At 44.1% G+C, this 27,624-nt stretch overlaps 1 protein-coding gene and 1 pseudogene across 6 annotated transcripts in view; both read right to left on the bottom strand.

Annotated features, from left to right (window-relative positions):
- DLGAP1 (DLG associated protein 1) overlaps positions 1-27,624 on the bottom strand; it is a 328,621-nt gene that overhangs the window by 14,943 nt on the left and 286,054 nt on the right. For all 6 annotated transcript variants that reach the window (XM_059895182.1, XM_059895179.1, XM_059895183.1 and 3 more), the window contains one exon: positions 10,789-11,210. In XM_059895182.1, coding sequence (XP_059751165.1) covers positions 10,789-11,210 — 422 coding nt within the window. The remainder of the gene's footprint in view (positions 1-10,788; positions 11,211-27,624) is intronic.
- LOC132348034 (large ribosomal subunit protein uL10-like) lies at positions 25,479-26,570 on the bottom strand (annotated as a pseudogene).

The following is a 27,624-nucleotide window of genomic DNA, read 5'->3' as shown; positions in this document are numbered from 1 at the left end:
CGTATATGAAAATTGTTAGGATGTAGCGGGAATTATAACTCCTATATCCTATCGACATTCTTTAGCTCTTGGTCATTCACCTGGGAAACTAAAAGGTGACATGATCCCAAACAGGGAATTATTTCTCCTGCTAATCTTCACGCTCCGTCGTCTCTCCCCAACAGTGTGAGCTGACTGAATGTCCTCTTTTTTTGGTGGCTTTCATGCAGGCAGACTTAGACAAGCATCAACGCGTGGGTGAATCATGCCTTTGGTCTGTGTGCATAAGAAATCCACAACAATTCTTCAGGGCCCCAGATTTTCGTGCCTATCTGTAGAGTCTGGCATAGCTCCCCACCTAACAGAGCTAGAACAGTGGCCAACTGGCTGCTGGATGACAGAGACACACGGAGAAGACAGGACCTTAACCAAGGCTGGACGCCTAGACCATCCTGCTGGAGCCTGTGCAGAAAACAGACTCGCTGCAGAATCAAGGGTCAGACCCTCCCCGGGAGCCACAGATGCTCCAGCAAAACATGGTCCATCTTCAGGTTCAGAGTAGGCCAGACACATCTGGCCTGCAGGGCGCTGGGCCCACCCGATGCTCTGTGAGCTGTGTTTTGCCATGTGGTTTAGAGCCATTCAAACCCATGGGCTCCAAACTCAGCCCGTCTCTTGCAGCCGTTCATTAGTCCTTCAAGATGGTCTTGGTCACCTCCCTCCCTGACCCTCCTTTTCTGACTTTCATTCACTCACAACTAGACCCCTGGTACCTCATCTTCAACCATAACTTTGCCTCCTATGAGATGAAGTAAACAGGGGATCAGGCATGAACACTCTCAGTGTTCTGCCCTCTCCTGACACTTGCCCCCCACGCAGTTCCCTAAAGCTCTAATGAGTGATGGGCGAGCAGTGACGTGGCCGGCATCAGAGACGTCAGGTGCCTGGAGTTACTGCCATTGCTTCCTAATGGAATCAGCCCGCGACCGATAACTGCCCCCGTCCTAAACAGCTCTCTACGCCCACCCTTCCCATCTACCTGTGTCCTTGGCCCGCCTCCCTCCTGGCTGCTCGGAGAACCTACTCCCTCTCTGCCACCTCTGCCCTTCTCTGCAGCCTTACTTGAGAGGGCTGCCACCATTGTCAAGTCTCTCCCATTCTAAGGGGAAAATCCTCCCCCGTCTCGTGATCCCCTCTAACTAAAATAAAATTCCTCTTCTCCCCTGTTATGGGCTGAATTGTGTCCTCCCCAGATTCATCTGTTGAAGTCCTGACCTCCAGGACCTCCGACTGTGACTGTATTTGGACCAGGGCCTTTACGTCGGTAATTAAGTTAAAGCGAGGTCATTAGGGTGAGTCCTCACCCAACATAACTGGTGTCCTTATAAGACGATGGGATCAGGATGTAGATACACACAGAGGGAAGACCAAGCCAAGGGGAGAGGCCTAGGGACAAATGGGCACCTTGAGCTCAGCCTTCTAGCCTACAAAGCTGTGAGAAAAGAAATTTCTGTTGCTGAGGCCACGGGTGGTACTTTGTTATGGCAGCTGGAGCTTACCAATACATTCCCTTAAACGCTGGATTCTCCAAAGGGCAGACTCCTTTGCTCTCTCTACATCCTCAGCTCCCAGTGGTCCCCTCTCCCTGCGGTCTGGCTCTCCCCTCCCCTGCCCCCTCCTGGACCTCTGCGTTTGGCACAAAGGAATCTCAGCCCCCTGGGCGCCCACAGTGCTCTCTGGCCCTGACCTCGTTTTCCTCTTCTTCCCTCCACCTCGAGAATGTTGAACACAAAACTCGGTCCTGAGCCCCCTTCCCTCAGTCCCCTCGAGTGATCCCATCCATGCTCCTGGGTTCAGCTATTCTGTAAAATAGGTTTATTTTGCTCAAATTTGTAACTCTGGTGTATACCAACCCTTTGTGCAGCACGTCTGAGCAACCGCTGGACACCTCTTGTCTCCCCACATCCACATTCCTCTCAGGAGTCCCTGGTTGCTTACAATTAGGGCTACAAGGCTCCATCACCCCTTCCATAGCATGAATGTTCTCCCTCCATTGCCAATTGGGAGGTTTGGTCCTATTAACTGGAGAGTCTTCTTATCTCATATAATTCTCACGCTTAAAACTTTTCCATGCTCCCCTATCATCCCTGGGATAAGCGGGAAACTCCCTTCAATGGCCCACCTGTCCAGCCTCACCTCTGCCCACTCCCTCAGTGCCCTGGGCCCTCAGTTTCCCAAATCCAAAAGCTGGTCTCTCCGCAGTGCCTTTGCTCAGGCTAAACACTGAGCTGGGGTGCCTCCTGCCTTGGCTCCCACACTGGCCCCGCCCCCACACCGGCCCCGCCCCCTGTGCGCAGGTGTGCATCCTCCAGAAAGGCCTATCCCCTTTCACCTCTCCCTCGCTTTGCTCCTCAAATTCCCGTGCACAGCTCTGTCTCTGCCCTCTCCGCATTCTTTCCAGCACCATCTATTTATATGACTGACTTTATAAGCAGGCATGGCATAGACTGTGCTGATGTAACTCGCAATTATCCTGTTGGAAGAAGTTTTGAAGTGAACTGACTCATCAATAAACTCTATGTTAACTAGAAAAATTAATTAACGGCAAGATTCCAGGCCTAAGATTCTGCTTCTTTAAGGTTTTACCGTGCCTAGCACCACTTTTTCCTTACAGTCTTGACTGATTAATTAGCTAAGATAATCTTGGTGGGGCTATTCTTCCTCTTGGTTTTCTGTTTATAATACTAGTTGTGCTGACTCAGGCTGGAAGAACCAAGCCATTTGGGAAAAGTTGAACGAGTTTGTGGGTGAATTAAACCTCCTTATCCTCAACTTCTGACTTTTTACTCACCTGGCCTCCCTCCCCCCACCCCGGGGGAATGTCGTAGACTTTAGGAATGAGGAGGAAAAAGGAATTTTTTTAAAAGTGGATCCACCCACTTACTCCAAAGTCATGTGGATTTGTCAGACCAAATCTGTGTGATTTCAAGTCGGGATTATCCAAGTGGAGACATTTTTATTCACGAGTTTGTCCTCGTGGAAAAGAATTTCTCCAACCAACTGCCCAGCTGCTTCTCAAATACATTTGTGATCCAGAGCTGTTGTCAATAAAAAGGTCTCCACAGAAAACATGGATCTGTTTCACTCCCGGCTGACAAGGGCTGCTCTGAATGTAACAAGAGCACTTTTTTTTTCCCCCTTAAAGGAGCCAAAACTTAAATGAACAAAGAATGATGAATTTATGAATTTATTAAAAGCTAATGAATAAAGAATAGAATTCTCCAGTAGAAATTATCCCACGGACTAAAACCAGAGCTTCCACGGGGCTAAACCATGGGGGAAATATTATTTTGTTTGTGAAGAGCAAGTTTTCAAAAATTCAGCTAATTTTTTTTCCCCCAGTCCCTACTCCAGGAGTCTCACTCATAAAAGATGGTTACGCTTGGATCCACATCTTCATTTACATCAGCCATGAAATAGTAACAGCATCTACATCACATAGATAAATACAGTTTTTTGAGCCTTTGAAAGCTGAATGAGATGAAATGAGTTAACATTTCCCTTGGGAATATGGAAGGACTAAATACTGCATTTGAAGGCCATTGCAATGATCTTTCACAGAAATTGTCGGTTATTGTTAGAGAAAGCGACCGGGGACCATGCTGCATGAGTCAGGCCCTCTCTCTGCAATCTCTGCCTCTCTGCGACGCAGAAGTGTCTGGAATACTGGGAACAGCACTGGCCCGGGGGCCTGGAGAGCTGCTTCCGGGCAACCTGCCTTCCCTCTGCCCGTCTTCACCTCCCCACGCCTCCGCGCCCCTCAGCCTCAGACCCCTCCCAGCGAAACACACCCACAGAAGGGATGCTCGGAAATGACCTTCCAGCACCAACACCTTTCTCCTTGTGCCCAGTGCTGTGCAAAGCAAAATGCAGCCAGCGTTCTAGAAGGTTAAACATAAGGCACATTGCACACACTTTTCTTTTCATTCCTGCCACTTCCTGGTCACTAATTTCAGGTTGGCCAGACCTTAAAAAAGAGACTATGCAGTGTACGTGCATGTGTGTGTGTGTGCGCGTGTGTGTGTGTCTTGGGGCGCGGGGGTGGGGAGGGACCTTTTTTTTTTTTAATAAATTTTATTTATTTATGTATATATGTACGTATGTATGTATTGGCTGCGTCGGGTCTTCCTTGCTGTGCGCGGGCTTCCTCTAGTTGCGGCGAGCGGGGGCTACTCTTTGTTGTGGTGCGCAGGCTTCTCATTGCGGTGGCTTATTTTGTTGCGGAGCACGCGCTCTAGGCGTGCAGGCTTCAGTAGTTGTGGCGCTCGGGCTCAGTAGTTGTGGCTCGTGGGCTCTAGAGCACAGGCTCAGTAGTTGTGGCGCACGGGCTTAGTTGCTCCGCGGCATGTGGGATCTTCCCGGACCAGGGCTCGAACCCGTGTCTCCTGCATTGGCAGGTGGATTCTTAACCACTGCGCCATCAGGGAAGCCCGGGAGGGACCTTTTGAGGGTCATTGCAAAAGAAAGATGAGAATAAAACAGGAAGGAGCTAGGATGCACCCACCTTGCCCCGCTTAGAAGCACACAAGGCTTGAGGCAACTGAGCTGAGGAAATCACAGAGCACTCGTCGGCCTGCCTCCCACCCACCAGTCCTCAGGCTGCAGAGACCCTGGGCAGAGCCAGCCTGGGCACGGCACCCATCAACGGTCGCAGCAATGACTGTGCACAGCTTCCCATAACTCAACCTGAAACCGGGCAAACCCCACTTCGGGTTTCGTTACCAGCCCCACGTTCGCTGCCAAGGCTCCCTCCCAGGCCTTCTGGGGGACTCAAGGCCAAGTTTCACTAACGGGGATGCTATTACCGGGCAAAATTAAAGTGGAATTAATCTGCCTCCATCCCGCACACGCTTTGGGTTTATCAGTTCGTTTCAGATAAAGCCTGAAAATTCCACAAATAAGTTGTCCACAATTCAGGAGGCACTGCTAGATTTCCAAGCACGATCAACCAGTATTTCATCCTGGGGCCACTGAAACCCGAGCCCGTGTTTCGAGCCGTCAGTGCTGGACCGCATTCCTGGTGGGAGCCCTGCGCTCCATCTTGGCGTTTCGTCCCAGTCAGATAATACCAGACGGATCTCTGTAACAGGCAGGCCCCGGCCAACAGCACCGAGCCATCTCCCCGAGACAGCTGTTTCACACAAGGCCCCATTGTCTGAGACAAGCTCGGATCGGTTTACTTCGAGAGCTGCGGGAACGTTCTGTCAGCTGCCGCGGCCGCGAGGAAACCTCGCTCACTGCAGATTTCCCTTCTGTTATCGAGCCAAAAACCTACCATCGACTGTTAGGGAGCAAGGTTTCACCCAAGAACTAAAGTCCTCTCGCTGCTTTTATTTTAGCAGGGAAAACAATAGACCCACACACCCAAAGAATTTATAGATGCACTTTTGGAAAGCTGGCTGGAGGTGACCGGGTGACTGTGAGTGCTTGTTTCCTCTCTGTGCTTCCTGGAGCACTTTGTCCAGTTTTGGGGAAAGCAATCTTTTCCAGTCCTGGAAGGCCACAAACAAGACCCCTAGGAAGCAGCAGTCAGAATCAGGATGATTGCAGCATAAAATAAGTGATCACTGAATAATTCCTGAAGACTGGATGGCTTTTTTTTTTTTTTCTTCAACTCTGTGATAGAGAAAGGTGATCGCAGCCACCCCACGCCCCAGATCTGAACCTCAGGTTCCCATGTAGCAGATGAGTTCTCTTCCTAACTTCTCGCCCCACCCCTGCCAGTGGACATGTTGTATTTTGAACTCAGGAAGATATTTAACAAAATACCTTACATTCTTATAAGCATGATGAATAACTCTGGACGTGAAGATAGCAAGCCTGACCCGTCTACCTTCAGCTGCTGCAGACTTTTTTGGGGGGGCAGTGGGGGTGGATATTTTTGTGTGTGTGGTAAAATGTACACAAGATCTACCATTTTAACCGTTTTTAAGTGGGCCGTTCAGAGGCATTAAGCACAGTCACCAAACGTTTAAAAATATTGAAAACTTGGAATAATTCCGGGGCCCCACAAAATAAATTAAGCAGGTGTGGTTAGACTCATTCCTTTCTTCCACCCTATCCTGCTTATCTTTCCCTACCGAGGATGAAGACCAGCTCTCCTGGGAGGAATCTGTCACGGAGCCACTGTCGTCATGTACCCTGAAGAGAGACCTTCCTATCTAGGACCCAAAGGACACATAAGGTGGCCGGGCCAAGAGACGGATCTGCATTTGACCCATTTATCAAAGCTATTTTTCTGAGTGTACACAGATTTTTTTTTTTTTTAAGCTGGTTACTCAGACATTGGCTATGCCTGCCAAACGGGATTGGTCCCTCTTCCTTACCACCCGCTCCCCCCCCCTTATAAAAAAAGCGAAGGTTAAATGAGAGAATTAGTAAAAACAAAGGCCCTCTGCAACCCCAGGCCCACTTATCAGAACAGGACTGCGGTTGCCAAGGAAGCAGGGACAGATATGTATGCAGAGCTTTAGAGCAGCCAAGCACACACGAAGTATCATTATCTTGTCAAATGTTATTCGTGTTGTATCTATTCCATCAGGCGCTTCTGTGTTCTGTGACCTTGGACGAGAGACTGCCAGAGAGCTGTTCTGAGGCAAATAAAACAACACCTGTCAAAGCCTATAGCCCACGGCCCAGGGGATTGTGAGGACAAGATGGGTGTTCGTTCACGGGTTTATGTTCTCCCTTCCTCCCGGCTTTCTGGTCAGATCCTCACCGATTTCCATTTGCCTCATTTGAAATTGGCGACTCTTTGACCGGGCACGTGTGTGTACCTCTGCGCTGTTTAGAATTCTGGAATGCTAGTGGGTGGAAGCTTCTGTTTTGTACCATCCAGGGCATGAAAGATAGAGAAAGCTTTCAAGTGCTTCTGGGATGGAATCGTGCCCCGAGAGCTGGAAGGGACACACGGGTTCATCTAGCCCATGCAGCTGACCGACACACAAGTCCTTTCTAGCCTTTCTGTGGCAGGTGCTCATGTCCCTGCCAAATCCCCGTTCTGATCAGCAGGGCTCCCTACCTCGCAAGGGACCGCCCCTTCCAGCTTTTGGCAACAATAGCGGGTGAGCTACCTGTTGAAAATTTTGTAACTACTTAGGAAGAAAGGTTTTGCCAAGGAAAATACTTTTGTAAAACAGTATTTCCAAGATAGTCCCAGGACTCAAATACATATTCACTGATCCCCTACTCTGTGCCAAGAACCGTCAGAGGGGCACCGGATGTGAAGATGAATGAGACAAGAGTAATTTCTGTCCTCAGACCTCACTTTTCAGTGGAGGACAGAGATACATAGATTATCATCAAATAAAGTTGGAAATACCTGCTAGACAAATGTGCAGGCTATTACAGAAGCACCAGGGAGGCACACCCAATTCAGCCTGAAGGGATGCATTCTGCAAAGACTTTTAGAAGGTGAGGCCCAAGCTGAGACTTGAAGGAAGAGCCATTTTTGTAGGTTAGATAGGCTTACACAAATAGATGTTTCTAATCTGAATCAGTTTTGTACATTTAAAAAACCATGTAGGAAAGGCATTTACCTCTGATCTTTGTGTTAGCTGTTTGATCTAAAGTTATAAAATTGTATTTAAAAAAATTAGTAAGTTGGACTTTTCACTATAGACCGTTGGCTTTCAAACTGTATTCTAGGAATCCTGGGATTTTTTTTGGTGGCAGGGAGGGTTTCTAGGGACCTCTGTCCAGACAGTGGTAGAGGCTGAGCAGATAGGACTCCAGGCCCTCACCAAAGAGCTTCACCGTTCTTCCTATTATATTTATTGGTGTTGTGTGTAATTTTTTTTTTTTAACTTAGAAAAAAGGGGCTCTGATATCGAAGTGCGTTTCAAACTACAGAGGGAGACTCACTCCCCAGTGCAGCGGGTCTCATTGCATACTTGTCATCTAAGATTAATTTACTCAGTTGAATACTTTAAGCAAAGCACCAAAAATACTCCCACTCTAAGTTATCTTTGTCTGTTCTGCAGTCATGACCTTCACACCCCCCTACCGCCCTCAGGCAGCAACCTCCTAAAACAGAGGCAGATCTGTGAAAATTTATCACTACTCTAAAGACAACGTCCTTAAGAAGACGGCTTATTCATGGTGGGACAGAGACACCTTTGTGTACAAAGACAGCAAATTATTATTAGAACAAATCTTGTTATAACAAAATACCTTCATATGGAATAGGTTTATAAGTCCTATTTATAAATCAATATTTCAAATAACATCTGAAGTAAAATTCTGGAACAGTGAATGAATGAGCAGTTCCTTCATGAGTAAGATACAAATATGCTTCTCTTTCATCTCAAACACAGGATGAGAACCTGATTTTCTAACAAGATTTTCACCTTTCAAATATATGTGCTTGTATCAAAATACATTGACTTGTTTTCATAGCTCCTTAAGTGTTAAGGAAGATTTTTCTAAATATTTATACAATGACTATCCTCATGCATCATTATAAACCTGGGTTGAGAGAAGTAGATCTAGTCTCAGATGGGAAGAAAGCATCAGATTAAAAGAAAACACCAGATGAGCAGCTTCCCCAGGTCTTATTGGAAGCCAAGCAGGGAAGCTAGAACAAGTTCGAATCAATGCATTGAATGAACTAAAATCTGCAAGACAGCTTGCCCTGTTGAGCTGTGCACCCGAGGCCATTGCTCCTTAGACATGGGCATTTTTCCCAGGAGAAGCTACTAGGCTTCGGGTATACCCACGGGGAAAGGAGAATAAGAAGATGCAACTGCTAAGAATTTCTTACGGGAACCTTCCCCCGCCCACTGCTGCCGGGCTGTGCTTCTTCACACCCCTGTCACCTAGGCACAGAGCATATTCTCCCTGTGGATCCACACCTGGGTGAGCCTGCAGTGGCACCAACGGTTGGGTCAAGTGTGAAGGAGGTTTACTTTTCCACTGCTAAGTTGTTTACACTCATAACATGCAAGAACAAAAGGAACGTTACAGAAACCCATTGATGGATTTTCTAACCTGCTCAGAAAGGCAACAAATAAGTTAGTCAGTGAGGGGATAGGGGTCAGGAGCAAGAAAAAGCAGAGAAGAGCTGTGAGCAAGACACAGAGCGGAAATCCCACAACCTGCAAACTGTCATTTACCAGTCTCCATTCTCACAAAAGTACTTCCTTTACGGAAAACTCGCTGCTCCCTGACACGATTAGTTTGGTTCACTTAGTAAGTCAACTGAACATGATTTACAGAAAGCTCTTGATCTAATTATTAAGAAATTATTATTGTTTTTGTTAGGGATGATAATGCATGATGGTTATATACATATACATAAAGTCCTTATCAGAGATACGTAGTGAAGTGACGGGATGCGTTGGATTTTCTTTAAGGTCCTCTGGCAAAAATGATGACAAGGGGGGGAAGATGAGACCAGCCAGTAGTTGAGCTGGGTGATGGGAATATGGGGGTTCATTACAGTAAACTCTCTACTTTTGTAAGTGTTTTTAAATGTTCACAATAAAAAGTTAAATGATTTAAAAAATAGGTCTAAAACCACATCACGATAATACTCTTCCAGGTGGTTCCCACAGAAAAATGAAGGCAGGCTTTGATGCCTACCACTGAATTTCTCTGATTCAAACATATCATCGGTTGGAAGATCCACCATTCATTTAATAATCGTTTTTCGGAGGGAAATAAACACGCAACAATGAAATACACACTGATTATAAATTCTATTCCAATTTCAAAATTGTTGTTAATGTGCAACCGGACTGCAGTAATCTGGCAACTTCTTTGTCAACTGTTAATAGGAATCGTTGGGGCTTCCCTGGTGGCGCAGTGGTTGAGAGTCTGCCTGCCAATGCAGGGGACACGGATTCGAGCCCTGGTCTGGGAAGATCCCACATGCCGCGGAGCAGCTAGGCCCGTGAGCCACAACTGCTGAGCCTGCGCGTCTGGAGCCTGTGCTCCGCAACAAGAGAGGCCGCGACAGTGAGAGGCCCGTGCACTGCGATGAAGAGTGGCCCCCGCTCACCGCAACTGGAGAAAGCCCTCGCACAGAAACGAAGACCCAACACAGCCATAAATAAATAAATAAATAAATTAAAAAAAAAAAAAAAAGAATCGCTGTTGTTAAAAGGCCAAGTCTGAAAAGAACGGTGTGCGGGGTCTCCGTTATTTATTTATCTTAACCATCCTTTATTTGATCATTTATTTTAACCCATTAAATTGGGTTAATTGCTTCAGCGGCTGAAGGTTTGCCTTCCTAAAACCTAAGGGGGAAAGTGCGGGCTAACCAGGTCTAAGGATGTCAATAAGCTTGGCGTCTACAGGCCTAGACACGACCGGCCTTGTTTTAATCCTGTATGTTAATGAAAGTAATACGCCTGGAAGATTATAAATGCCCAAGGCACGCGTATCTGGGGATCTTGAAACTAGTTAGAATTTCTGTTCATTCCCTGAGAAGCAGCACCACTGCGGGAGCATCTTGGGGAAGAGAAACCGTGTCGGAAGCATGAGTCCACCCCAAGTTGGTCCAGAGGTGGAGGTCGCGGAGGCAGAGGTAGAGAAGGTGTTACAGCTGCCTGGCGGGGGGGTGGGGGGGGTGTCTTTTTTGGGCACCAGGGGCGTGTGGACTCGGCCCGAATCGCCCAGCTCTTCCACACGTTCCCGTTTGGGGTGAGGACCTGCAGGGCCTGCCCACCGCTACGAAAGCATCCCCCACCGCCGACCCCGGGGATCCGGCCCCGGGCGCGTGCGCAGGCGCTGCGCCGCCGCACTTACTGTCCTCGGGCAGGCTGTTCTCGCGCTCCTCTCTCTCCATCTGCTGGCACCAGCCTTCCATGCGGTCCCGCTCCGCCTGGAGAAGCTTCAGAAACCAGTGGCCGTCCCGGTGGCACACTGACCTCTGCACGGCCTCCAGGGGGTCTTCGGTGATTGAATCAATCCAGGGGTCTGGGGGCGGCAGAATGGAAGGGTCGAAATCCGCATCGAAGTCCTCGTCGGCCGCGCAGGCGTGGTAGTGGTTTCCTGAGCCCTGGATGCTGACCGTGGAGGTGCTGGCGTCCCGGGAGAACTGTCTGGCCACCGGGCCGGGGCACGAATTGTCCTCTATAGACTCCAGAGAGTTCTCCAGGTTATCGTGGAAGTCCAGGTCGGCCTGCACGGCCGTCGTCACGCTGTTGGATCGAGTGAACCTGCGGAAGCTTGGAGGGATAGAGAGAGACGTGTTAGTTCAAGGATGTTTCTCGAAGCAGAACTACATTCTGCGTCTCTTCGTGGGTGTGCAAGAGGGGGTCTCATCTTCTCAGTCTGCAGAGGTAGCCCTTGACGCCAGCGCATCGATTGCCCTGGCTCTAGTGTAAAGAACACAGAGCCGTCATCTCTGTTCAATATGGAATATGCAAGCGTATCTAGAGAAGGTTTAGAAGTGGACCACAGGCACCGCACTCAAAGCCAGAATGATGTCCGGGTTTCAACTTCCTCCCCAAATCGGCAGTGGCTTGAATCCTGACATTCAGTGAGGGGTAAGTTTGATGAGGGATAAGGAAACAATTCAGTTATCTCTTAGTCTGCGTAATTTCCTTTGAAACAAGAGGAGAAAAAAAAAAAACCCACCTGGGCCAAAACTATCTTGAATCCCACATAACCACATTTCCCAGGGACAGCTCTTACCTGAAAGCAAACTAAAATGTCATTAAGCTCCCCTTAACATTAAAGCTCCTTTCCCTGGGAAGGCTTCACCTGTCTCTTGATCATAGAAATCATCGTGATAATTTGATACAAAGCCTTTGGGGCAAAATCAGCTCAAGGTTCTAGAATTTTCCGGTATCATCCTTCCCTGCGCCTTTAATTTCCCTCTCCATAGTTCTTCTACCGAGGTGATAAAAGACAACTTGTTAACACCATTTTATATGGACATACAACCAAATGGTTCTAGATGTCTCTTGTTGACCCCTACCACAAAGGTGAGGATGTATGGAAGGAGGGAGGGGTGGGGAAGGACAGGCGAGCAGTGAATTCTTTCTCAGACAAGGGGCAAGGGAAGGTGTGGGCCTGAAGTAATTTAAAACACACCACCAGAGAGCTTCATTGGCTCCTAGAGCAGACAGGAAATGATGATTTAACAGGATATAAGAGAATATGTCTACTGAAGGCAGCATCAGGTATCTGTTACCCCCACTTTATACTTCTTTTGTTTTTAAGGTAACTTCCTGATCTAATATTTTATTTATTTTTTATTCTGAAGAAATATACGTAACATAAAATTTACTATTTTAACCATTTTTAAGTGTATGGTTCAGTGGCATTAGATACATTCACACTGTTGTACAACCATCACCACCATCCATCTCCAGAACCTTTTCATCTTCCCCAGTTGAAACTCTGTACCCGTTAAACAACTCCCCATTCCCCTTTCCTTCCAGCCTCTGGCAACCACAATTCCACTTTCTGTCTCTCTGAATTTGACTACTCTAGGTCCTTCATGTAAGTTGAGTCATACAGTATGTGTCTTTCTGTCGCTGGCTTATTTCACTTAGCATGATGTCTTCAAGGTTCATCCATATTGTAGCATATGTCGGAATTTCCTTCCTATTTAAGGCTGAATAATATCCCATTATATGTATATAATGGGATATTATATATGTATATAATAATTATTTTTTCATCCATCAGTAGACATTTGGGTTGGTTCCACCTTTTGGCTATTGTGAATAATTCTGCTATGAACATGGGTGTACAAATAACTCTTTGAGACTCTGCTTTCAATTCTTCTGGGTATATACCCAGAAGTAGAATTTTTGAATTATGTGCTAATTCTGTTTTTAATTTTTTAAGGAGCTGTTTTCCCTAGCAGTTGTACCATTTTATCTTCCCACCAACAATACATGTTTTCCAATTTCTCCACATCCTTGCCAACAGTGATTTTCTGGCTTTTTCTTTTCTTTTGGTTTTTAAAAATTTTTTATTGGAGTATAGTTGCTTTACAATATTGTGTTAGTTTCTACTGTACAGCACAGTGAATCAGCTATACATATACGTATATCCCCTCTTTTTTGGATTTCTTTCCCATTTAGGTCACCACAGAGCACTGAGTAGTTTCCTGTGCTATACAGTAGGTTCTCATTAGTTATCTATTGTATACATAGTATCAATAGTGTATATATGTCAATCCCAATCTCCCAATTCATCCCCCCCCTTCCCCCTTGGTATCCATATGTTTGTTCTCTACGTCTGTGACTTTTTCGATAGTAGCCATCCTAACGGGTGTGAGGTGATATGTTTTCTTGACTGGCTCATGATTATGCCATGTTAAGATGGTTTATTTGCTAGTTGATTTTCAGTTAATATTCAATAGTGCCAGCCTTAAAGGAGAATGCACTGAATAATGTCCATACAACATTTAATAAACCGGATTATGTTTTTTTCTTAACTCTCGTGGAACACTCTATCAGAGCCAATTAATACTAATATTCTGGTCCCTCAAAAATAAAGAATGAACAGACTGGAAGTCACAAAAAGGAGAGGGTACAATCATCTTAATCAGTCCATGTTTTCCCCCAAGAGAATAAATACCAAGAAAGTAAATGACTGCACAATTGATCTGTGTTCATTATTAGGATGATCACAATAATATACATTGTGATTCTCACCATTCATTTTATGAAGATAGGCCCGCCAAAAAAGGCTGGCCCATCTCACTGTTGCTGTTTGCAAGAAGTTACTTCTGTGGAAGGTATCAGGCGTGGCCATTTTATAAGTTCTTTAACTCTGAAATGGGTCATAGGAAAAATCGCTCAGTGTGAAAGTCTGAAAGAATGTCCTTCCTTGTACTAGCAGTGAAAGCAAGAACAATTGTGCTACCGCGATTCTTCCAGTAACCACTGGCTTCTTGGCTGCGAGAGGCCATTTCTGCCTTCTTCTTGTTCATCCACCAACACGTTAAATGACATCTGAAGCTGAGCTTTCTCTCCAGCTGCATGTGTGTGAATTGGTTGACTTTCCTCACAACAGTTGACATTCTGCCTGTTCCACTAACACAAAATCCCAGCCACGAAAACACTCGGCTCCCCTCTCCAAGATCATGGGCTGCCAGAGGCATTCCATTTCCAAACTTAAGGAAGGCCCAGCGCCTTATTGTTTCCAGTCAGAGCAAACTAGCCAGAGACCGAGTCTGTTCCACACGCAAATCACAATGACCCACTTTCCTTGTGCCTCTGTTTTTATCTACACGAAACCGTACCACCAGCATTCCTGACAGAGGGCTCCTGGCTATATGAATCTTGTAAAGTATCCACCTTCTTCAGAAAAATTACTTGGCAGTAGATGAGTAGAAGTTTCCAGGTTAGTCACCCAGAAAGAAAGAAAAGTTAAGTAAAATTAAAATGGTTTGGGATTAAAAGCGGTGCCTTTGAACTCAGGCAGCCCTGTCCAGGCTACACTGTTTCTCTCAATTAAGTTCCTTAAGCAAGCGCTTTCTTCTACCCTGAGTTTTCAAAGAATGTTCTGCTCTACGAAACGCTTTATGTCTTTCATGTGCAGAGTTCCTTCTGGGTGAAGGGTGCAATCAAGTTGTTGTTGTTTAAAAGTTTTGATAGGAACACAGAGGGAGTCATTGGGTTCACTTCTGTGTTTCTGAAGAGAATAGATCAGTTGCTGGTGGATGGTATAAACCTGGAAGCTGAACCCCGTGGCCTGCTGTTTGCAAACCCACAATTTCCAGTCTTGAAGCTTCTTTGGTCCTTGATGCCCTAAAGGCAAAATGTGTGATAATTACAACTTCTGAAAAGGACCGGCCAGTATTCTGGCCAAAGGAGCAGAAAACCATGAAACCAAAGACTGGACCAACCACTACGGGGTACAATACCTTGTCTGTTCTGAAGGCAAGAGGAAAGGCACTTGTGGGCATTCACCTCTGCTGTTGCTTTGTGCTCTTTCTATGAAACGAGTTTATATTTCTTGTTTATTTATTTATTTTTGGCTGCATTGGGTCTTTGTTGCTGCACGTGGGCTTTCTCTAGTTGTGGCGAGCCGGGGCTACTCTTTGTTACGGTGCACAGGCTGCTTATTGCGGTGGCTTCTCTTGTTGCAGAGCACGGGCTCTAGGCATGCGGGCTTCAGTAGTTGTGGCACGTGGGCTCAGTAGTTGTGGCTTGTGGGCTCTAGAGCACAGGCTCAGTAGTTGTGGCACACGGGCTTAGTTGCTCCGCGGCATGTGGGATCTTCCCGGACCAGGGCTCGAACCCGTGTCCCCTGCATTGGCAGGCGGATTCTTAACCACGGCGCCACCAGGGAAGCCTGAGTTTATATTTCTGATGAGAGGATTTTGTGCCCTGCTCCCACCACTTTTCTGTCCAGCAGATTACAAATCAGTGAACAGAGGGTAAACCTCGGAGGCTCATTCTCATCCCCCCTGTCTGATGGGGCTGTGTTTAAACAAAATAAGTCATGAATGAAAACTAAGCACAGTCTATATCTTTAGAATGCACATGCTTTGTTCCTGCAAGTTCAACTATCTGAGACTCAAGCCATAAACTTATCTGAGGGAAACTCCCTCAGTCACACCCGTTACAGAATCCTCTGGCTCCTGGTTCTCTTCTCCATCCCTCTCATCCACATAATGGTTGCTTTTCAGGGCTAAATCTAGTTTCAAAGAAAAAAACGCTAGTCCTACGCTGTTCTGTCTTCTTTAGACATTTTCCCCATGACTGCTGTCAAGGCTGAATATATGTGGAATTCGAAAATGCTTTTCTTCAAAAGTGCGCCATCTTGCTCTCTTGGGAAATGGCACTTAACTGATGTAAAAATCCAGTATGTCTCATTACATAAAACGAAAGATAGATCAAAAGGTAGGTAAGGGGGGTGAGGAGATTGAGATCAAGAATTAAGACTTTTCCTAACAAAGAGGTTCACTCTGTCAGACGAGCTTCCCAGTTAGAACAGAGCACAGAGGAACCTGCATGTCATGCAACCCTGCTCACAAGTTCAGTGGGAAAAAACTGTCCTGCTGCTTATTTGTATGTGGTTAGCACTGTCCTATTGACAGATTGTAAAACTGCCTCAACACAAGCATCCATTGGTTATTTAAAACCCTCCACGTTCATCATACTTTTGCCTGAAGCTCTCTTTAAGCAAAGAAAATTAGAATAGGTTTTCTACATGAAGACTCTCTCTAGGCCAAATAATTGTAATGCATTTGTCAAATAAAAGAAAGGGAGGGAATGGAAAGTGATGAGAGCGGGCTTGGTATCACCTGATAGTGTCTGCGAGGGCCCAACATTTGGCCATTCTCCCCTTAGTACCAGCGGGGCAGGTGCTGTATCCTTGATGGGTGTCACTATGGGAACCTTGGTTGGGAGCCTCAACAAAACATCCTTGAGCTGATTGTGCCCCAGGAGGAATGGCTTTCCCTCAGCAACCAGAACATTAGGTCATTCGATGGCTCCTGACCCCAGGTAACGAACAAAAGCCTGAGAAGTCTCACTCACAATTCTCTGTTATTGAGTCTTGTTTTGGGGTCAAATGGGGGCCATAGGCTTGTAAGATGGTTATTTTTCTTTTTGCCAACTAAATTATCTTGAAAAGCATGTAAAAAGGAAGAAAGAAAGAAAGAGGGAGGGAGGAGGAGGAGAAAGGGAGGGAGGGAGAGAGTGAAGACGGAAGGAAGGAAGGAAAGAAGGACAGAATGAAGGAAAGAAGGAAAGAAGGAAGGAAGGAGGGAAGGAAGGAGAGAGAGAAAGAAAGAAAGAAAAGAAAGGAAGAAAGAAAAGATGTAGGAGGCATATCAGGAATTATGCCAAGTTTCAGGCTTTTGAAATTTGAATTGCATGAATGCCACACCTTTAAAAGTCAGGTGTACTGGAAGAACTATTTGGCTAGGTTATGGTATTGTTAACTTGGCAAAGAAAAGCGATTGTTTATCAAGTATAATATGGAGAGTGAGTGCTAGGCTTTGTCATACTCCAAGGAAGCTGTGAGGAGTGGGATTGATCCAAAGCTTCTGGGTTGGCAAAGGCTGGATGTTTTTGACTGCCGAAGTTCTTGCCAAGTCTGTGGTCCCTGAACTGGCTGTCAGAAGATGCTGCCTCCATTTTGGCTTTTTGTTTTTAACATTCTGCTTAGTTGAAAAGGCACAAATCACTACAAGCCCAAATGTTTACGTATTTAAGTCACTTACAATCAAAAGAGATCTTTTGTAGTAGTTGACATGGTGTTAAAAGAGAAAACAATGCTCCCTTTCCACATGCTTGTTCCACCCAGTTATGAGGCCACAAGCTTTAACGTGTGAAGCAAGGGAGATGTTAAAAACTCAGAATTGTATGGAAATAGAGGTAATTTTGGTGAAAAATCAAAAGTAGGCTATTGTTTCTAGAAATGGGGAGCAGCTCTCGTAATAGATGCTAGTGCTCTCCTTCCACACCTGTGACTCAATCTCTGCATTCACAAACCTGCTGACATGGCAAGTGTCATTCACAAGCACATTTTTTCCTTTTTGCCACACCGTACGGCTTGCGGGATCTTAGTTCCCCCACGAGGGATTGAACCCAGGGCCCCGGCAGTGAAAGCACTGAGTCCTAACCACTGGACCACCAGGGAATTCCCCACAAGCACATTTTGATGCCAGCATTTACCCCCCTAACCATTAAGTGTGTCCTCGAGGTCTGTGCATTATTTTGTAACATAGGAGAGAAGGAGATGGTTCCACCAACTGGGGATAAGAAAGACCAGAAGCTATTATGCAAATCACCAAAATGCCCATCTGCTCTCATCCCCATCCCATAAATGAAACATAGATGAAAAGATCTTGGCTTTCCCTTTGCATAGCCACACCTCCTAACACGCACATCCTGCTCTAGACATTCACTGTTTTCCAACTTCATCTATTTAACAAAGGAATGGAGTGGGGGTGAGGGAGTTGAAGAGGGAGGAAAAGGCCACAGAGTGACTTACTATCCATTTATTCCGAGATGAGTTTTCTCCTCTAATTCCCTGGTCTCTGAAGGTAAATAGTCCTTGCAGTAACAATGACTCTCACTTGGATGAGCTCCAGATAAATAGGCCAGACAGTTAAGAAGTAGTTTACGAAGACATAAATGGAAGTATTAAATACACATACACTAGGAAAATAACATTCTGGAGTCTCCTTGCCAGAAAATTGCTGTGAGACCAGTAGCTTCTCTCTGTACAACCACTAAAGACATGTCGATTTGTCAACTTGACAATGTTAATAAATAACGCAGAAGTACACCATTGCAAAGCTTCTAGCTCCCCTTAACCCTTTCAATTGTGAAGACCAAAAATTATTGCTTTATAAATTGTTCCAAAACACATATAAATATCTAACCTTATAAAAGATATTTGAGTGGGGATGGGGGCAGGAAGCCAGAACCCATACCACACACTTATCCACATTTACCTCTTGTTTCTGAACTAGAGATTATGCGAGCAATATAGCAACCTGGGAAACAGGGCAACAAGCAGAAAGGCAAGACCCAGGAGGCTGGGCCTAGACCTTCAACTAAAAGTCTCCAGCTGCGTGTAATGCTACTTTAAAATTGAGGGAACACTGCTGGAATGTTGAATCAGAGAACATATGCCTAAAAGAGGCTACTGGTGTTCATTGTATCCAACTTGTAAACTTTAGATATGGAAAGGTGAAGTTACTTTTAATTAGGATGTCTTTGATTGGAATGCTCTTTCTTTCCCCATGATTTCCATACGTTCCAGTACATTCCATGACCTTCCAACCAGAGAATAGTGCTAAATGACAGGGCTTACCCTACCTACAAGACAAATAAAACCTACAGTGATGATTTCTGCTTCTGGCCAAGGTGGAGTAAGAATGACTGAATTTATTTACACTTCTATCTGAAACAACTGTAAAAGATTTACATACCAAAAAACTGGTATTTATATGACCTATCAGTGGATAATTGGAAGCTGACATTAAAATAATACCGTTTACAACAGCAAGAAAAATACGAAATATCAGTGAGCAAAGCTGACAGAATATGTGCAGGACCTAAAATAGCTGTAAAAAAAGAGCTTTAAAAAGAAGGAAGTTGGTGGTCTTACACTACCTGATTTCAAGACTTATTATAAAGCTACAATAGTCAAGACAGTGTGGCATTGGCATAAAGATGGACACTTAGATCAATGGAACAACATAGAGAATGCAAAAATATATCCATTTTTATAAACCAATAAGTATTTGAGAAAAGGTACAAAGGATATTCATATGCAAAAAATTTTATCCATACCTTGCACCATATATAAAAATTAACTCAAATATAGGTCATAGACCATGAAATCTAAAACTATAAACATTCTGGAAGAAAACATAGAAAAACTTTGTCACCTTGAATTAGCCAAAGATTTCTTAGATATGACACTGAAAGCACAATCCATAAAAGAAAAACGGGACTTTGTTAAAATTATTAATTACTGCTTTTCAACTCTGAGAGAATGAAAAGACAAGCCACAGACAAGGAGAAAATATTTGCACATCTCCTGTCTGATAAAGAATGTGCATCCAAAAGGTAAAGTACTCTCACAACTCAATAATAATATATATAAAACCAGCTCTGTTTTTAAAGATTTGAAAAGACATTTCACTAAAGAAGATATATGGGGCTTCCCTGGTGGCGCAGTGGTTGAGAATCTGCCTGCCAATGCAGGGGACACAGGTTCGAACCCTGGTCTGGGAAGATCCCACATGCTGCGGAGCAACTGGGCCCGTGAGCCACAACTACTGAGCCTGTGCGTCTGGAGCCTGTGCTCCGCAACAAGAGAGGTCGCGACAGTGAGAGGCCCACGCACTGCGATGAAGAGTGGCGCCCGCTCACCACAACTAGAGAAAGTACTCGCACAGTAACAAAGACCCAACACAGCCAAAAATAAAATAAAATAAATAAATAAAAATTAAAAAAAAAAAAAAAGAAGATATATGGATAGAAAATAAGCTCATGAAAAGATGTTCAACATCATTATGCATTAGGGAAATGCAAATTAAAACCACAGTGAGAGAATACCACGTATCTATTAACATTTCTAAAATTAAAAAGACCGACCATACCAAATATTGACAATAATACGGAGCAACTGGAACTCTTACATGGTAGGGATAATATGAAACAAAGGAACTTGCACACAGTAGGAATGTAAAATGTATACCACTTTGGAAAACTCTTTGGCTGTTTTTTAAAACATTAAATGTTCACATCCCGTTAGACCCAACCCACTCCTAGGTTTTTACCTAAGAGAAATGAAAGCATATGTTAGATTAGTACACAATGTTCATAGCAGCTTTACTGAATAACTCCAAACTGGAGATGATCTAAGTGTTCATCAACAGGTCACTGAATAAACAAATTTGGTATATCCATACATTGGAATCCTAATTTGCAGTAAAAGGTTCAGACTATTGATACATGCAAAGCATGGATGAACCTCAAAGTCCTTATGCCAACTGAGAGGAACCAGGCCAAAAAGAATTACGTACTGCAAGATTTCATTTCAATAAAATTCTGGAAAATGCAAACAAGTGACAGCAAGTGGGGAAAGTGGTAGGGGAGGAGGAGTGGGTGGGAAGGAGGGAGTGACTATATAGGAGGAGACTTGTGGGAGTGATGGATGTGTTCTCTATTTTGGTGGTGGTGATAGTTTCATTTCACATATATATATAGATTTGACAAATATATGTCAAAATTTATCAAAGTGTACACTTTACATATGTACGGTTTACTGTATGTTCACTAACTTCAATAAAGCTGTTAAAACAAAAAAAGTACATGATGGGATTTGGGGAGGTATCTGTGCTCTCAAGTGCCTCCCTTTCAGTGTAAAGTGGTACAGATTTTTTTTTCAGGAGCTATTTGCAAATGGTTATCAAGAACATTAAAAAATGTTATAATTCTTAGACCCAGGAATTCCATTTCAGGAAATGGGATCATCTGAAATAGTGAAAATACATACTGTACAAAGATATTTATCACAATATCATATATTATTATTTTGATCAGTCCACTTTTTATGTTTATACATGCACAGTTTTAAAATATCAAATGGTTTTACAAGGCTGGCTATGAAAAATAGAAATTCCTGGCCCACTTACGTAACAATTTACTGCTCCAGAGGCAGCCACTTATAAACACTATTTCTAAATAACAAAAATTGCTATTTTTTTATATTCAGCATTTGTCCATAGGAAAGATGAAGATTTAGATTTCTCTCACCTCATCATCATTCTTCCTTCCTCTCTCAGTGTCTCTGTCTCTGTCTCTGTCTCTCTCTCTCACACACACACACACATAAATTCATTTCTGGTCTGTTCCTGTATTTTTCCATTCTCCTGATATACTTGCATTGTAAATTTGGACCAATATTCAGACCTTGCCTTTTATGGCCACATTATTATGACCAGAAAATAGTATTCACAGCTGACCATGTGTTATGGGCTGAATTGTGTGCTCCTCCCACAAATTCCTGTTGAAGTTCTAATTCCCCGTACCTCAGAATGTGACTGTATTTGGAGATAGGGCCTTTAAAGAGGTAATTAAAGTAAAAGGAAGTCATATGGTTGGGCCCTAATTCAGTGTAACTGATATCCTCATACAAAGAGGAAATTTTGACACAGACAGACACAGAGGGAAGAACATCTGAAGACAGGAAGGAGATGGCCATCTACAAACCAAAGGCTGCAGAAGAAACCAACCTTCCCGACACCTTGATCTTGGACTTCTAGCCTCCAGAACTGTGAGGAAATAAATTTCTGTTGTTTAAGCCACCCAGTCTGTGATACTTTGTTATGGCAGCCCTAGCGAACAAATATGCCATATTAAATTCTACTTCCTGCACATTTTTTTCCTTTTAAAAATTTGCTTAATTTTTATATACTTAGCACTTAATCCTCAAAATTCCTCCAGGTATGTAAATGTCCCCTCCATGCATTGAAACAGATTAGGAATTCTACCAGTCTTCCTGAAGAAATCTTTCACAGCTTCTGACCTGCTCCCTCTCACCTGGTCACTCCCCAGACCTGCTGCACCACCATTGTCTGGGGATTCCTTTTCTCCATCATCCTTTCCTTTCCCCCTTTCTTGTTCTGGATGTGTTTCCTGAATTCTATATTTACTTCTTTCTTTGCTTTTCTCCTTTTTGTACGTTTTTCTAGAAATGTCTTCACGTGTACCTTCCAACTCTTCTGTTGGGTTTTCCAGTTCTCTGTTTTTAATTTTTTTTAAATATAAATTTATTTATTTATTTATTTTTGGCTGCGTTGGGTCTTCGTTGCTACGCACGGGCTTTCTCTAGTTGCGGCGAGTGGGGGCTACTCTTCAGTTGTGGAGCACGGGCTCTAGGTGCATGGGCTTCAGTAGTTGTGGCACGCGGGCTCAGTAGTTGTGGCGCATTGGGCTTAGTTGCTCTGCGGCATGTGGGATCTCCCCGGATCAGGGCTCGAACCCGTGTCCCCTGCATTGGCAGGCGGATTCTTAACCACTGCACCACCAGGGAAGTCCCAGATAGGAGACTTTTCAGCCAACTTTGAGCTGGGATAGCACATCACCAGGACCCAAAGAAGGAGAAAAATCAGTTTATCTGCAATGAACAAATAAACCTATGCGACAAAGGAAAGGAGTAATAATGATTAAATCAACAACATCATTTCTTTTTCAAGTTCCACTTGAGTAAAAGGAGCAATTGCATTTTTTAATCAGTCTTTTTGAAAATGTTCCTCTTAAACAAATGAAGTGTTTCCCTTACTGCATGTAAGCCCCTCATTTTTTGTTTCTGTCTTGACCAGACAAGATTTATTAACTTGTGTTTCACCGTCCTTGGGCCCCACTCTACCACATGCCTCCTTGAAAGGCATAGTAAAAGCCTCTGGAGAAGTCTGTGCCTTGGTGAGGGGCTCATCCACTGCGATCCTCAGTGTCAGGTGATCTGACTGGGCTTTCACCTGCAAAATCCCTGATGGTGGTTTCTTTGGATCTTTGGGCTCAGACTGGTCCGCTCTCCCACCATAGACTGTTCCATATGCCCGCATAGCGGGAACGTGGCTGCCGGGATTCTGGGAGCTGAGTGAACATAGAACGCTTAGGGCAGGTGCCTCATCCACCTTCACTCCTACATCCAGTGCTGTCAATGCCTTTTGTGGGTTCTGAAACTTAAATTGAATTACATCTTAGATTTCTGCATCACTGGCTTTAGATTCAGCTGTTTCTGGTCACCTAAGTCAGATATCACTTGTCTATCTGCCTTCCAGCTTTCACAATTTTGCTGTTGTATTTTTTCCTCTCTTGTTCTCTTCATCCTTGACAGTTTGTGCCAAAACAAACACAAAATCCTTTTACTGTCATTTAGTTTCAGAAGGTCTCAAAGATCGATGTGTATATTTTTTTTGCCACCTTTAATCAAAAGTCAATCTAGAGATAATGTAGATATTCAACAGGGAGAGAAAGGGGAAGCAAATTATGGTCCACCCATATTCTTGAATATTGTGTAACCATTAAAAGAAGTATTTGTCATGAATTTTTAATAATGATAAAGCTCTTGTACTAGTTGGTTTTTAAAACATTACTGAATTTTATACATAGGATGATTTCAACAACTTTCAAAATGTTCATGGAAAAAGCATGGGTAAAAATATACCCCTTTATTAGTTCATGGTTAATGGATGGGATTATGGGAAATTTTATTTTATTTCTGTAATTTATAAATTTTCATAATGTATAAATACTATCTTTTCTTATCATTAAGTATATTAATAATACACAATTGTTATAGAAAAGATAGATAACACTTAAAAAGATATCTATCTCTCCATCCACACGGATAATCACAGTTTTTTCAATTGCTCCAAAGTCCATCAGAGACTTATATAAACTGTTAACACACTGCTGTATGTTTTCCTGCAAGTAAATCTGCATGCTATTTTTATACGAAAATGATAATATTCTTCCTCTTTGTGTCCACTGTTAAGAGTCTTGGAGTCACTTAGTGGGCTAATGTAAGAAAGTCTAGTTTGAACTACTGTTGAAATACAATTGTTACTTGGAAGGAAAGAGGAGATCCCTGGGAGTCTTTTAGCTTTTTCACCTTAGTCAATAGAAAGGGTTGGTTTACTAGATTTGCTAATTATCAGCTTGAAAGACAAGAAGACCTCATGCAAACTCCTGGGGAGCAGTCCAAAGGATGGGAGAGAATGGGGGTGGGATGTTTGGAGGCCCTGGGATAGAGCAGCAGCTGAGGGGAGTGTCTCTGGGAGAGGGGTTGGCAAGACGTGCCTGCTTTGCTTAGGATCAGTCCTGCAGAGAAGCAAAAATATGCCATGTGGATCCTATCAAATAATCCTACTAGCTGACCCGTGAAACAGGAATTGGGGACAGCTAGCTAATGTTGGATGGAGAGGAGGCATTTCTTTTTTTTTTTTTTAACTCTTTTTTTTTTTTTTTTAATTTATTTATTTTGGCTGCGTTGCGTTTTCATTGCTGGGCATGGGCTTCCTCTGGTTGTGGTGAGCTGGGGCTACTCTTCGTTGTGGTGCACGGGCTTCTCATTGCGGTGGCTTCTCTTGTTGCAGAGCACGGGCTCTAGGCACATGGGCTTCAGTAGTTGTGGCACGCAGGCTCAGTAGTTGTGGCTCGCGTGCTCTAGAGCGCAGGCCCGGTAGTTGTGGCGCACGGGCTTAGTTGCTCCGCGGCATGTGGGATCTTCCCGGACCAGGGCTCGAACCTGTGTCCCCTGCATTGGCAGGCGGATTCTTAACCACTGCGCCACCAGGGAAGTCCCAGAGGCATTTCTTTATTGGCTTAAGAAAGCAGTCTTGCTTCAAAACCACATGCATTCATTGACCCTGGCTTGGTGCTGCCATGGCATTTAAACTAGTGATCTTTAGGCAGCCTTCCTCTCTGCCCAGTCCCCACGGTGAGGCAGCTCTGGAGAATGGACGTGGCACTTCTGCTACCAATGGCATTTTCAGGATGTGATGGCTGCCTGCAAATATACCAGGAAGGTTTGTGATACTCCATTTCGATTCTTTTTCTTGAAGTAGATTGGTTACCCAGTGCATTGTATTTTTTTACTAATGAGTTATTAATTTTCCTTTTGTTTGGATAGGGAACACTGAAGAGCACCCTGAATGTACAAGTCTACCTCTGAATAGATGGATCAGCCAGATGGACTTTGTTATGTCAGATTTGGTTCCTAAATTGTGATGATTTCAAAAGGTGATGAGGAGTCTCTGGGCCTCTTCCAGAGTCTTTTAATCTTCCTCTCTTTGCACTATCTCTTTCTTTCTCTGGCTCTATTTTTGTTCTTTTTTTCACTTTTTGTTAGGTTAGTGTTGTTTATCAGTCTGTTTATTTGGGGAAGGAAAAGATGGATTGTAATGGCCATTCAATGCGAAAATAAGTCTCATCTTTATCACTGGATAATTTTTTTTTAAAAATCCCACAGCTGTCTTTTTTTTTTTTTTTTTTTTTTTGTAAGAGAAGTAAGCCTTTATTTCCTTGTTTCACAAATAAAGCTGGCTGAGTTGGCTGCTTTTTGGTGATTAGTCAAAGAGACCAAATCCCATGTCCTCGTCCGACTTCTCCGACTCTTCCTTTGCTTCAACCTTGGCTGGGGCTGCGGCAGCAGCAGCTGGAGAAGCGGTGCTGGCAGCTGCCACGGGGGCAGCAGCCACAAATGCAGATGGACCAACCAAGAAGGCCTTGACCTTTTCAGCAAGTGGGAAGGTATAATCAGTCTCCACAGACAAAGCCAGGACCCGCTTGTACCCACTGATGATAGAATGGGGTACAGATGCAACAGTTGGGCAACCAATCTGCAGACATATGCTGGCAACATTGCGGACACCCTCCAGGAGGCGAGAATGCAGAGTTTCCTCTGTGATGTCAAGTACTTCAGGGTTGTAGATGCTGCCATTGTCAAACACCTGCTGGATGACCAGCCCAAAGGAGAAGGGGGAGATGTTCAGCATGTTCAGCACGTGGCTTCACTGGCTCCCACTTTGTCTCCAGTCTTAATCAGCTGCACATCACTCAGGATTTCAGTGGTGCCCCTGGAGATTTTAGTGGTGATGCCTAAAGCCTGGAAGAAGGAGGTCTTCTCAGGCCCCAGACCAGTGTCCTGGGCAGGCACAGTGACTTCGCGTGGGGCTATGGCACCAGCACGGGCGGCAGCTGGCACCTTCTTGGCCAGCAGCATGTCCCTGATCTCAGTGAGGTCCTCCTTGGTGAACACAAAGCCCACGTTCCCCCGGATGTGAGGCAACAGTTTCTCCAAAGCTGGGCTGTTCTCCAGATGCCCTCGGATGGCCTTGCGCATCATTGTATTCTTGCCCATCAGTACCACGGCCTTCCCTCGGAGAGACTTGCGGATCTGCTGCATCTGCTTGGAGCCCACATTGTCTGCTCCCACAATGAAGCATTTCGGATAATCATCCAGAAGTTGGATGATCTTAAGGAACTAATTGGACTTCCAGGTCGCCCTGTCTTCCCTGGGCATCACTTTGGTGCGTCAGGGATTGCCACACAGGGTTTAAAGACGATGTCACTCACTCCAGGACGCCTGGCAAGAGCCCACAGCTGTCTTTAAGAAATCTCATCTGCCCAATTTTGTGTTTTAAGATCCTATCTAAATGAATGACTACCAGCAAAATTATAAAAAGAATTATAATTAGAAATAGAAGAAGCAATCCCTGCTTGTTTGACAGTGGGTTTCTTTTGAAAAGGCTCAAAACAATCATTAACATCAATTTTTAATGCTTATTTCCTTCATAGCGGTTAACTACAAAGTGACCTTTGAGGACGGGTATATTTTGGAAGGTTAAGCAGCAAAATTGGGGCTGCTAGCCCTTTTGGGGGATGAATTTAAAAGAAATCACTCAGTTTACTGAGGAACTAAGCATCCTACAAACTTCAATAATTTATTAATTATTCAACTTTTTAATAACATGATGAAAGTAGCTCATTTGAAGTTTGGGGGTTGCTATTAGGCATGTCCAAATAATGTAATATTAAACACTCCTGTAGATGGACAAGTGTCAGGGCATGAATTTGGTGATATAGAATTGTTGACTGCAGGGGAAATGTTTGAAGTACATTAAAAAAATTCAGATGATTTTCTCTTATTTTCATTTTATATATATATATATTTTTTTATTTTTACTTTTGGCCTTGACCAGGGATCAGGGGCCAACCCGTACCCCCTGCATTGGGAGCACAGAGTCTTAACCACTGGACCTCCAGGGAAGTCTCAATTTTCTCTTATTTTTTAAGAAAAGATGGTATAATTGCTTTCTTGAGATGTCAGTCTTTAGAGAGATTCTATTTAGGGACCTAATAGAATAGGAAACACTTATATAGTGCTTCCTGTGTGTCAAGTATTTTTCTAAACGTTTTACATATATTAAACAAAACACCCCAGGACAACACTGATGTTTACCCTATTGTGTACCCTTTGTCTTTTTTTTGAATTAATACATTTTAGAGAAGTTTTAGGTTCACAGCAAAACTGAGCAGAAAGTACAGTGATTTCCCATATACCTCCTATGCCCTGACATATACAGCCTCCCCACCATCACCATCTCCCACTGGAGTGATACATTTGTTACTA

This window comes from Balaenoptera ricei, chromosome 14 (assembly GCF_028023285.1).
Source record: "Balaenoptera ricei isolate mBalRic1 chromosome 14, mBalRic1.hap2, whole genome shotgun sequence".
NCBI classification, from domain to species: domain Eukaryota; kingdom Metazoa; phylum Chordata; class Mammalia; order Artiodactyla; family Balaenopteridae; genus Balaenoptera; species Balaenoptera ricei.
The sequence above is the reverse complement of the archived record's forward strand: the minus strand, read 5'-3'. Positions and strand labels throughout refer to the sequence as shown.